This window comes from Pristiophorus japonicus, chromosome 9, assembly GCF_044704955.1.
Source record: "Pristiophorus japonicus isolate sPriJap1 chromosome 9, sPriJap1.hap1, whole genome shotgun sequence".
Taxonomy (NCBI): domain Eukaryota; kingdom Metazoa; phylum Chordata; class Chondrichthyes; family Pristiophoridae; genus Pristiophorus; species Pristiophorus japonicus.
This window is the reverse complement of record NC_091985.1, coordinates 158889973-158902776: the sequence shown is the minus strand read 5'-3', so window position 1 is coordinate 158902776 and position 12804 is coordinate 158889973. Positions and strand designations below refer to the sequence as shown.

The 12804-nt window shown below is 46.7% G+C and overlaps 1 protein-coding gene across 7 annotated transcripts in view; it reads left to right on the top strand.

Annotated features, from left to right (window-relative positions):
• The first annotated feature begins 1560 nt into the window (after window positions 1-1560).
• Window positions 1561-12804, top strand: part of snx14 (sorting nexin 14) — a 186759-nt gene continuing 175515 nt past the window's right edge. For 5 of the 7 annotated variants that reach the window (XM_070889997.1, XM_070889995.1, XM_070889994.1 and 2 more), the window contains exon 1: window positions 1561-1732. In XM_070889997.1, coding sequence (XP_070746098.1) covers window positions 1596-1732 — 137 coding nt within the window. In that variant the 5' untranslated portion in view covers window positions 1561-1595. Of the gene's footprint in view, window positions 1733-5631; window positions 5715-5744; window positions 5875-12804 lie in introns of those variants that run through there. The other 2 variants (XM_070890000.1, XM_070889998.1) reach the window with 2 other exon arrangements.

The following is a 12804-nucleotide window of genomic DNA, read 5'->3' as shown; positions in this document are numbered from 1 at the left end:
ACTGGGAAGAAAGAAGCCATTGTTTTCGGTCCCTGCCACAAAATATGTTCCCTAGCCACTGACTCCACCCTTTTCCCTAACACCTGTCTGAGGCTGAACCACACTGTTCGCAACCTCGATGTCATATTTGACCCTGAAATCAGCTTCCGACTACATATCCGCGGCATAACTAAGACCGCATATTTCCACCTCCATAACATCACCCATCTCCGCCCTCGCCTCAGCTCATCCGCTGCTAAAACCCTCATCCATGCCTTTGTTACCTCAAGATTTGACTATTCCAATGCACTTCTGGCTGGCCAGAGGTGATCCAAAACTCGGCTGCCCATGTCCTAACTCACACCAAGTCCCGCTCACCAATCACCCCTGTGCTCGCAGATCTACACTGGCTCCCAGTTAAGCAATGCCTCGATTTCAAAATTCTCATCCTTATTTTGAAATCCCTCCATGACCTCACCCCTCCCTATCTCTGTAATCTCCTCCAGCCCCACAAATCCCTGAGATGTCTGCACTCCTCTAATTCTGCCCTCTTGAGCATTCCTGATTATAATCGCTCAAGCATTGGTGGCTGTGCCTTCTGTTGCCTGGGCCCTAAGCTCTGAAATTTCCTGCCTAAATATCTGCGCCTCTCTTTCTTCTTTCAAGACGGTCCTTAAAGACTGCCGCTTTGTGGCCCTAATTTCTCCTTATGAATTATAGCACTCCATCATCATGATCATAGGCAGTCCCTCGAAACGAGGATGACTTGCTTTGACGCCAAAAAGAGTTCACGGGTGTTTCAATGAAGGACCTATTATTCCAGGTCCTGAACTACATCCTGAAGGGTGGAAGATGCCTGTGCGTGGGTTTTTTTAATGTGTGGTGGCCGTTGCACACCAGCCACCACACGGGCTTGACAGAGCGAGGTCTTGGTCCAGTGGCAAGGGTTAACCAGGACAACTGGAGACCTGCTTCTGCTGCACGGACCTAGTGCGCACACATATCGTAGTGTGGGCTGGCCCGTGCTGCCCCTGGGCCCTCGCCTATCCTGGGCCCCGATCACATCCCTCTACGAACTCTTGCTGCTCCTTCGCCCCGACCTCGCCGCTCCTGCTGTACCTGCCCGCACTGCAATCAGCCGTCGCCCTCCTGCAGTGGCATGCCGCCGTACGCTGCTCCCTCTAATGGCCCCGGCCTGCTGATGGTCTTGTACGCCGGGATTGCGCTGATTTCCGGGCTGAAAATATAGCACTCCATGACCACAGTGACTACATTCTAAAAGTACTTAATTGGCTGTAAAGCGCTTTGAGACGTCCATGGACGTGAAAGGCGCTATATAAATACAACTCTTTCTTTTTTGTGTTATGAGGCTTGGTGTCAAATTGTTATCTTCTAACACTCCTGTGAAGCACCTTGGGATGTTATGCTCGGTTAAAGGCGCTATATAAATACAAGTTGTTGCTGCTGGGCCCGCCCCTCTCTGTGACGTCCCCCGCCAGCGCCATCTTGGTAAAGGGCCTGGCCTGACCGGAAGTGACGCGGCCTCGGCCCGCCCCCCCCACAGTGTGACGGCCCGCGGCCACAGTGAGCCCCGGCGCGGCCCCGCCGAGCGCAGGATGCCGGCGGTGCGGAGCTGCTTGCGGGAGCTGGGCCTCCGCCTTCGGCTGCACCGGCTCCGCGACACCGGCCGCCACTACCCCGTCTTCTGCTTCACCCTCCTGCTGCTGAGCTTGGCCACCCTGCTGCTCCACAGGTGGGTGTGGGCCCGGGGACTGGGGGGGGAAAGACAGACATTGGGGGAGAGACTGGGGCAGGGGCAGACATTGGGGCTGGGGGAGAGACTGGGGGGAGAGGTAGACATTGGGGCAGGGGCTGGGGGAGAGACTGTGGGGAGAGGCAGACATTGGGGCAGGGGCTTGGGGAGAGACTGGGGGGATGGGTAGACATTGGGAGAGAGCCTGGGGGGAGGGATAGACACTGACTGGGGCTGGGTGAGAGATTGGGGCTGGGGGAGAGATTGTGGGGAAGGGTCGACACTAACTGGAAGAGGGACAGACATTGGGGCAGGGGAGAGGTAGACACTGACTGGAGGAGGGACAGACATTGGGGCTGGGGGAGAGGCTGGAATTGGGGAGAGGCAGACATTGGGGCAGGGGCTGGGGGAGAGACTGAGCGAGGGGCAAATGCTGATGGTGAGACTGGGGGAGGGGCAGACACTGGCTGGGTGAAAGATTGGGGGGAGGAGCTTGGGGAGAGATTGGCGGGAGGGGGAGAGGCAGACATTGGGGCAGGGGGAGAATCGGGGGAGAGTAGACACTGGGGCTGGGGGAGGGGCAGATACGGGCTGGGGGAGAGATTGGGGGGAGGGGCTGGGGAGAGATTGGGGGGGGGGAGGGGCAGATACTGGGGCTGGGGGAGAGACTGGGGGCGGAAGGAGACACTGGTTGGGGTCTGGATGAGCAGTTGCTCGGTGCCCTGCCTCTTGTGCTTTATTCCCTGCGTACAGAATGGGATGGGGTGGCCATTTTAGGGGAGTGTCAGTGAGTCGTGTTTAATGTCAAAATTACGGCTTAAGTGCAGTGAATGCTTGTGATTTGTGAGAAATAACACGTGTTCAGGACTGAGACATACTGTGGGTGAACTTTCTAAATGCCCAAGCCTTTCCCTGTGGCTTAAAGAAAGACTTGCATTTATATAGCACCTTTCACCACCACCGGTCATCCCAAAGCGCTTCACAGCCAATGAAGTACTTTTTGGAGTGTAGTCACTGTTGTAATGTAGGAAACGCGGCAGCCAATTTGCACACAGCAATGTGATCTTGACCAGATAATCTGTTTTTGTTATGATGATTGAGGGATAAATATTGGCCAGTAGTTCAAAATAGTGCCGTGGGATCTTTTACATCTACCTGAGAGCAGATGTGCCTCGGTTTAACGTCTCATCCGAAAGACGGCGCCTCCGACAGTGCAGCACTCCCTCAGATTTATGTGCTCAAGTCCCTGGAGTGGCTTCCGTGTTTCCTACATTACAACAGTAACTACACTTCAAAAGTAATTCATTGGTTGTAAAGCATTTTGGGGCATCCGATGGTCGTGAAAGGCGCTATATAATTGCAAGGCTTTCTTTAATGGATCTGTACTATATTGCATCCAAATTATTATTTGGAACTCAAAACTTCTCATAGTACTCCAATTATGATCCTACTAAATTTTTATATAGATTAACCATTGTTCCTTGAGTTTAGTATTCTGTACCTTTTGTCATAAAACTCAGTATTCCATGAGGTTTTAATGTCTTGTGACCCTGTACCTCCAAATATTTCTGCTTTCACATCACGCAACCACTTCAAAAACCCAATTCAATGTGTAATTATTACTTTTACCAAAATGCGGTACCTCACACTGACATTAAATTCCATCTGTTAAGTATTTCGCCCATTGCAGCATCATATCAATATCTCTTGTAGCTTGCTTTGGTCCTCAGAATTATTTACTGTGCCTCCTAATTTAGTATTATCTGCAAATTCGGGCACTGCTCCCTTTGGCTATATATACAAACCATTGATGTGCACAGCAAACTGAAGTGATCTCAGAACTGAACCCTGTGGGGCACCACTACCTACATCCAACCACTGAGAAACTGTCCTAAAATCCTATTGTTTAGGAACTTTGGAACAGGAATAGGCCATTCAGCCCCTTGAGCCTGTTCTACCATTCAATTAGGTAATGACTGACCTGTATCTTAACTCCATTAACCTGCCTTTGTTACATATCCCTTAATGCCCTCGCCGAACAAAAATCTGTTAACCTCAGTTTTTAAGTTTTCAATTGACCTCGCCTCAACAGCTTTTTGGGGGGAGTTTGCTCCAGATTTCCACTGTCCTTTCTGTGAAGAAGTGCTGCCTTGCATCTCCCGTGAATCGCCTAGCTCTAATTTTAAGGTTATGCGCCATTGTTGCCAACTCCCCAACCAGAGGAAATAGTATCTCGAACAATGCTGTCAAATCCTTTAATCGTCTTAAATGCCTCAATTAGATGACTACTTAATCTTTTCTACTCAAGGGAATACAAACCTAGTCTATGCAACCTGTCCTCATAATTTAACCCTTTTAGCGTCCGTATCAATCTGGTGAAACTGCGCTGCTCCCCCTCCACGTCCAATATATCCTCCCTGAGCTGCTGTGCCCAGAACTGAAGGCAGTGCTCCAGGTGAGGCCTAACCAGAGCTTTAACTGTTGCATGACTTCCATCCTGTTGTATTTCAGCCGCCTTGAGATAAAGGCCAACATTCCATTGGCCTTTTAATTGTATTGTGTACCCGTCCACTACCTTTTAGTGATTTCTATACATGAACCCCTAAATCTCTCTGCCCCTCCATAGTTCCTAGCTTCTCGCCAATTAGAAAATATTCTCACCTATGTTTCGTAGGTCCAAAGTGAATGACCTCACATTTCCCCACATTAAACTCCATCTGCCACCATTTTGCCCACTCACTTAATCTATCGATGTCCCTTTGTATCTTTCTGCTCCCGTCTACACTATTTACTGTGCCACCTAACTTGGTGTCGTCAGCAAACTTAAATATACAGCTCTCTGTTCCTTCATCTGAGCCTTTGATAAATAGTGAGAATCTGAGGCCCCGGTACAGATCCTTGAGGGACAGCAATAGTCACATCCTCCCAATTGGAGTGCATACCAGGCATCTCTACTTTCTGTCTCTTCTCTCCTAACCAATTCCCTACCCATGACAATAGGGTTGCCTCCAATTCTCTGTGCTTTTTTGTTAACAGTTCCACATGTGGAACCTTATCGAATGCCTTCTGGAAGTCCTCATAAATAACATCCATAAGCACTCCTCAAAAAATTCAACTAGGTTAGTTAGACACGACTTACCCGTCCTTTCCAACCCGTTTTTAAGTCAATTTTCTACCCTTCCCCGTATTCCATAACCCTTATTTTCTCCAATAGTCTCCAATGTGATAGCTGTCAAAAGCGTTCTCAAATTCCACATATGCCACATATACCTCATCCACTGCATTTCCCCTGTCCACCATATCTGTCACCGCACTTAAGGATTTTTAGCAGCTTTATCACACATCATCTTCTGAACTGAAATCTGCGTTGGCTGCTTCTATTCTGGATGTTTCTAAAGTGGGTTCAAGCCCCACTCCACAGACTCGAGCACAAAATCCAGGCCGGCACTCCAGATGTCCTGTCTGCTCTCTCAAGTGGACGTAAAAGATCCCACGGCACTATTTCGAAGAAGAGCAAGGGGAGTTATCCCTGGTGTCCTGGCCAATATTTATCCCTCAGTCAACATAACAAAAACAGATTATTTGGTCACTTTCACAATGCTGTTTGTGGGAGCTTTCTGTGCGCAATTGGCTGCTGCTTTTTCTACATTACAACAGTGACTACACTCCAAAAAGTACTTCATTGGCTGTAAAGTGTTTTGGGACATCCGGTGGCCATCAAAAGCGCTATATAAATGCAAGTTTTTCTTTGGCTAGAGAACTTGAGACAGTTTTGGTATCGTACACCATATTTACTTGTCTATAAAATGATCTGTTACTTTCCAGCTCAACCACTTTCTGAAAAAAAAGCTGTGACCCATGTATAAGATGAGGGTCAACGGTACAACACGACTGCGGTCCCAACTTTCAAACAGCAGCAGACAGAACTGAAGATAGTTGACCACTTTGTAACAAATCTCAAGGACTGTCGTACGTGGAGAGAGTGGGTCGACTAGGCCTGTATTCACGAGAGTTTAGAAGAATGAGAGGGGATCTCATTGAAACGTATAAAATTCTGACGGGGTTGGACAGACTGGATGCGGGGAGGATGTTTCCCCTGGCTGGGAAGTCTAGAACAAGAGGTCACAGTTTCAGGATACGGGGTAGGAAATTTAAGACCGAGATGAGGAGAAATGTTTTCACTCAGAGGGTGGTGAACCTGTGGAATTCTCTACCACAGAAGGCTGTGGAGGCCAAGTCACTGAATATATTTAAGAGGGAGATAAGATAGATTTCTAGACACAAAAGACATCAAGGGGTATGGGGAAAAAGTGAGAATATGGTGTTGAGGTAGAGGATCAGCCATGATCATATTGAATGGCAGTGCAGACTTGAAGGGCCGAATGGCCTGCTGCTGCTCCTATTTTCTATGTTTCTAACCACTCAAAAATTGACCCTTTTCTTGGTCCATATTTCCTTCTGCTCTCCTATAGTTTCTCCAACTCCAGCTCTACTCGTCTAACTCAGGCTCCAAAGTTGTCAATTCCCCCCCCCCCCCCCCCCTTTAATAATGCAATATGTTTCAAATGTTGTCTAACTTTGTATCACTTCCTCACTTACAGGATGCTTTGCTATGGTCTAACTTCCATTGGAGATATCAATATAATGAAACTCTCAGTCCTCCATTCCCCAGCTGTGTTTGTGCTCGATGGTATCTGCATTTGGAGCTCTCGCCATGCATTCATGTCATATCCCCTGCTCTCTGGGGGCAAACTGGGGAGACAGCAGGTTGGGACTGGGCTAGGAGCAGACAAGTGTGCTCCCCGGACTGAACCTCAGTACCATCCACTGCAGTGACTTGTATATAAGATGACTCTCCCCTTACATTTAACTCCTGCTCTCTCAATTGGATGTGAAAGATCCTATGGCACTGTTTCGAAGAAGAGCAGGAGCAGTTATCCCCAATGTCCTGGCCAATATTTATCCCTCAATCGCCATAACAAAAAAACAGATTATCTGGTCATTATCACATTGCTGTTTATGGGAACTTGCTGTGCGCAAATTGGCTGCTGCGTTTCCCACATTACAACAGTGACTACGCTCTAAAAGTACTTCATTGGCTGTAAAGTGCTTTGAGATGTCCGGTGGTCGTGAAAAATGCTATATAAATCCAAGTCTTTTTCCTAAATAATGACCGCTTTTCTAGACTTTTTACATGAGTATTAAGATTGGCTGTGTGCTTGCTGAACCTTGAGGGTGGGTTCAAAAATGAGCCTGCCCTGTCAGTGGTGAGCATGATGCTCTTGCCTTGGTTCAGAGCCGACTGAGCTGTGATCTTTTTTCAGTATAACCCTAGAAGCTGCTCATCATCATCGGCACTCCCTCGGAATCGAGGAAGACTTGCTTCCACTCTAAAAATGAGTCCTTAGGTGGCTGAACTGTCCAATACGAGAACCTCAGTCCATGTCACAGGTGGGACAGATAGTCGTTGAGGGAAAGGGTGGGTGGGACTGGTTTGCCACATGCTCCTTCCGCTGCCTGCACTTGTTTTCTGCATGCTCTCAGCGATGACACTCGAGGTGCTCAGCGCCCTCCCGGATGCACTTCCTCCACTTAGTGCGGTCTTTGGCCAGGGACTCCCAGGTCTTGGTGGGGACGCTGCATTTCATCAGGGAGGCTTTGAGGGTGTCCTTGTAACGTTTCCTCTGCCCACCTTTGGCTCGCTTGCCGTGAAGGAGTTCCGAGTAGAGCACTTGATTTGGGAGTCTCGTGACTGGCATGCAAACAATATGGCCAGTCCAACGGAACTGATCAAGTGTGGTCAGTTATTCAATGCTGGGGATGTTGGCCTGGTCTAGGATGCTAGCATCTTCTGAGTACAAGACCAGGGTATTCGCTAACCTTCGTCCAAGGGCCACAATCAGTGATTTGCTTCAGAGTCACACAATTGTTACTGGTTAAAGAGATTAACACAATAGTAAGGAAGGACATTAGCGTGGATGATGTGGAATCTATGTGGGTAGAGCTGCGAAACACCAAAGGGCAGAAAACGTTAGTGGGAGTTGTGTACAGACCATCAAACAGTAGTAGGGAGGTTGGGGATGGCATCAAACAGGAAATTAGGGGCGCGTGCATTAAGAGTACAGTAGTTATCATGGGTGACTTTAATTTGCATATTGATTGGGCTAACCAAACTGGTAGCAATACTATGGAGGAGGATTTCCTGGAGTGTATTAATGATGGTTTTCTCGACCAATATGTCGAGGAACCAACTAGAGAGCAGGCCATCATAGACTGGGTCTTGTGTAACGAGAGAGGATTAATTAGCAATCTGGTCGTGCGGGGCCCCTTGGGGAAGAGTGACCATAATATGGTAGAATTCTTCATTAAGGTGGAGAGTGACAGTTAATTCAGAGACTAGGGTCCTGAACTTAAAGAAAGGAAACTTCAACAGTATGAGACATGAATTGGCTAGGATAGACTGGAGAATGATACTTAAAGGGTTGACGGTGGATAGGCAATGGCAAACATTTAAAGAGCACATGGATGAACTACAACAATTGTACATCCATGTGTGGCATAAGAATAAAAAAGGGAAGGTGGCTAACAAGGGAAATTAAGGATAGTGTTAAATCCAAGGAAGAGGCATATAAATTGGACAGAAAAAGCAGCAAACCTGAGGACTGGGAGAAATTTAGAATTCAGCAGAGGATGACCAAGGGTTTAATTAGGAGGGGGAAAATATAGTATGCGAGTAAGCTTGCAGGGAACATAAAAACTGACTGTAAAATCTTCTATAGATATGTGAAGAGAAAACGAGAATTAGTCTTCATTAATTCTCGTTTTCTCTTCACATATCTATAGAAGCTTTTGCAGTCAGTTTTTATGTTCCCTGCAAGTTTACTCTCATGCTCTCAGAATTAGGGGAATTCATAATGGGGAACAAGGAAATGGCAGACCAATTGAACAAATACTTTGGTTCTGTCTTCACTAAGGAAGACACGAATAACCTCCCGAAAATACTAGGGGACCGAGGGTCGAGCGAGAAGAGTGAACTGAGGGAAATCCTTATTAGTCAGGAAATGGTGTAAGGGAAATTGAAGGGACTGAAGGCCGATAAATCCCCAGGGTCTGATAGTCTGCATCCCAGAGTACTTAAGGAAGTGGCCCTAGAAATAGTGGATGCATTGGTGGTCATTTTCCAGCATTCCATGGACTCTAGTTCAGTTCCTATGGATTGGAGGGTAGCGAATGTAACCCCATTTAAAAAAAAAAAGCAGAGAGAGAGAAAACTGAATTATAGACCGGTTAGTCTGACATCGGTGGTGGGGAAAATGCTGGAATCAGTTATTAAAGATGTAATAGCAGCGCATTTAGAAAGCAGTGACAGGATCGGTCCAAGTCAGCATGGATTTATGAAAGGGAAACCATGCTTGACAAATCTTCTAGACATTTTTGAGGATGTAACTAGTAGAGTGGACAAGAGAGAATCAGCGAATTTGGTGTATTTGGATTTTGAAAAGGCTTTTGACAAGGTCCCACACAAGAGATTAGTATGCAAAATTAAGGCACATGGTATTGGGGGTAATGTATTGACGTGGATAGAGAACTGGTTGGCGGACAGGAAGCAGAGAGTGGGAATAAACGGGTCCTTTTCAGAATGGCAGGCAGTGACTAGTGGGGTGCCGCAGGGTTCAGTGCTGGGACCCCAGTTATTTACAATATACATTAATGATTTAGATGAAGGAATTGAATATAATATCTCCAAGTTTGCAAATGACACTAAACTGGGTGGCAGTACGAGGAGGATGCTAGGAGGCTGCAGGGGGACTTGGACAGGTTAGGTGAGTGGGCAAATGCATGGCAGATGCAGTATAATGTGGATAAGTGTGAGGTTATCCACTTTGGTTGCAAAAACAGGAAGGCAGGATATTATCTGAATGGTGACAGATTAGGAAAAGGGGAGGTGCAATGAGACCTGGGTGTCTTGGTACATCAGTCATTGAAGGTAAGCATGCAGGTACAGCAGGCAGTAAAATAGGCAAATGGCATGCTGGCCTTCAGAGCGAGGGGATTTGAGTATAGGAGCAGGGAGGTCTTACTGCAGTTGTACAGGGCCTTGGTGAGACTACACCTTGAGTATTGTTTGCAGTTTTGGTCTCCTAATCTGAGGAAGGACATTCTTGTTATTGAGGGAGTGCAGCGAAGATTCACCAGACTGATTCCCGGGATGGCAGGACTGACATATGAAGAAAGACTGGATCAACTAGGCTTACATTCACTGGAATTTAGAAGAATGAGAGAGGATCTCATAGAAACTTATAAAATTCTGACAGGATTGGACAGGTTAGATGCAGGAAGAATATTTCCGATGTTGGGGGAAGTCCAGAACCAGGGATCGCAGTCTAAGGATAAGGGGTAAGCCATTTAGGACCGAGATGAGGAGAAACTTTTTCACTCAGAGAATTGTGAACCTGTGAAATTCTCTGCCACAGAAAGTTGTTAAGGCCAGTTCGTTAGATATATTCAAAAGCGAGTTAGATGTGGCCCTTACGGCTAAGGGGATCAAGGGGTATGGAGAGAAAGCAGGAATGGGGTACTGAAGTTGCATGATCAGCCATGATATTGAATGGGGGTGCAGGCTCGAAGGGCCGAATGGCCTACCCCTGCACCTAGCTGCTAGATTTTCAGTTGTGACTCAACTTCATACCCCCCAAGACATTGTTATACTCCAAAAGTACAACTACTGTTAAAAGCAGTCACAGAGGTGCTGTCTGCTTGCGCATTAAGCCCAGTTTGCTGTTTTGTCACCGATGACGCTACTGCTCCAAGTCAGTGATACAATTTAGTTATTGGCGCAGTCTAGCTACGTCTCCAGGTAACGCCAAGAAGACACAAGGAATGCATTTCAGCCAATCGCCTATCAAAAATCTGGTACAAGTGGTGTCCGAGCAGGAGGGATTAGCATTGGCTGGAGTAGAAATGCAAAGCATCACCCAAATAAAGTGCATTTTTAAAAGCTGCAACAAACTCTGGTAGCCTGCTGTGCCACTATTTTGGTTTTATGATTAAAAAGGCCTGACTGTCTACTGCGTAAAAGGCTGTGTAGGGTTCAAACACTCTCTCATGAAAATAGCAGATGAGAGTGCGAATGGACAGCCTCAGGTCAGTTGGTGGAATTCAAAACAAATAACTGTTGAATAGGAGAGTGGCTGAGGAAGGGATTGCGTAAACTATCCATAAATGGAGCAGTGACAGATTGCAGACATGGTTATCATCGTCCAAAATACAACATTGCTGGGTAACCACATCAGTCTTAGTCCCCCAGCTAAAGGTTCAAGTTGTTACTTTAGGTGTCCTGTTCATGAAAGAAAGACTTGCATTTATATAGCGCCTTTCACGACCGCCGGACATCTCAAAGCGCTTTACGGAATGAAGTACTTTTGGAGTGTAGTCACTGTTGTAATGTGGGAAACGCGGCAGCCAATTTGCACACAAGCAAGCTCCCACAAACAGCAATGCGATAATGACCAGATAATTTGTTTTCGTTATGTTGATTGAGGGATAAATATAGGCCAGGACATTGGGGATAACTCCCCTGCTCTTCTTCGAAATAGTGCCATGGGATCTTTTACGTCCACCTGAGGGAGCAGGCGGGGCCTCGGTTTAACGTCTCATCCGAAAGACGGCACCTCCGACAATGCAGCACTCCCTCAGCACTGCACTGGAGGGTCAGCCGAGATTTATGTGCTCAAGTCTCTGAAGTGGGATATTGAGCTCCTCTTGTTAAAAATACATTTTGATAAAATTTGTCACTTTTCGAAGAATGGGATTCAGATAGAATCTGATTTAAAAGGTACCGAAATATTCTAGAGCCGGGGTATGTAATACTGAGCTGTAAAGACGAGGGGAGTGGTGGGGGGTCTCTGGTTCAGTTCCTGGTCTGTACCAAGCTAGCTCAGCTCAGTTGAGTGCTTTAATTGATTACTGAAGGCTTCAAAAAACAGCCAAGGTTTCCATTACATATTACTTTCCAGTGATTCCTGCTGGAAATAAAACAGGTGTTTGGTGAGGGCAAGATTAAATTTGGTGATGCTTGCCATGATCCAATGTTACCTAGCTACACACAAACTATGGTCCCTTGGGTGAGTGCCTATTATAATAACTTTTATTTATATAGCGCCTTTAATGTAGTAAAATGTCCCAAGGCGCTTCACAACAGTGTTACATGACAAAACAGATAAATTTAGCACCGAGCCACAAAAGAAGAAATTAAGGCAGATGACCAAAAGCTTGTTAAAGAGGTAGGTTTTAAGGAGCATCTTAAAGGAGGAAAGCGAGGTAGAGAGGTTTAGGAAGGGAGTTCCAGAGCTTGGGGCCCAAACAGTTGAAGGCATGACCACCAATGGTCGAGCTGTTATAATGAGGGTTGTTCAAGAGGCCAGACTTTGAGGAGCGCAGACATCTTGTGGGGTAGTGAGGCTGAAAAAGATCATAGAGATAGGGAGGGGCAAGGCCATGGAGGGAATTTTTAAACAAGGATGAGAATTTTGAAATTGAGTCGTCGTTTAACCGGGAGCCAATGTAGGTCAGCGAGCACAGGTGATGATGGGTGAGCGGGATTTGGTGCGAGTTAGGACACGGGCTGCCGAGTTTTGGATGACCCCAAGTTTACATCGTGTATAATGTGGGAGGCCGGCCAGGAGTGAGTTGGGAGTAGTCAAGTGTAGAGGTAACAAAAGGCATGGATGAGGTATATTGGATGATAGACCCCGTGTGAGTTTCTTCAGGTGAAGACAATTGGAGTGAGAAAGCTTTAAGTTTGTAATCTAATGTTTATTTATACTGCTGCTCGAGTTTTAAATTTAGACAAATGGGTTCAAATATTTGCGCTTCAAGCTTGTCTTTACTTAAAGATCAGGATGCAAATATGTATAGTAATTTTTGAAGACTGTAGAGTCTAGAGGGTGGAAATTTGGTCGGAGGCTAATTAGGGCGCTGATGGCGGTGGGACGGTAAATTTTTCGCTGGGAAATGGTTTGCGTCTGCAGCCACAAAATTCACCAGCTGGGCCCTGAGTGTGGGGTGGGGCG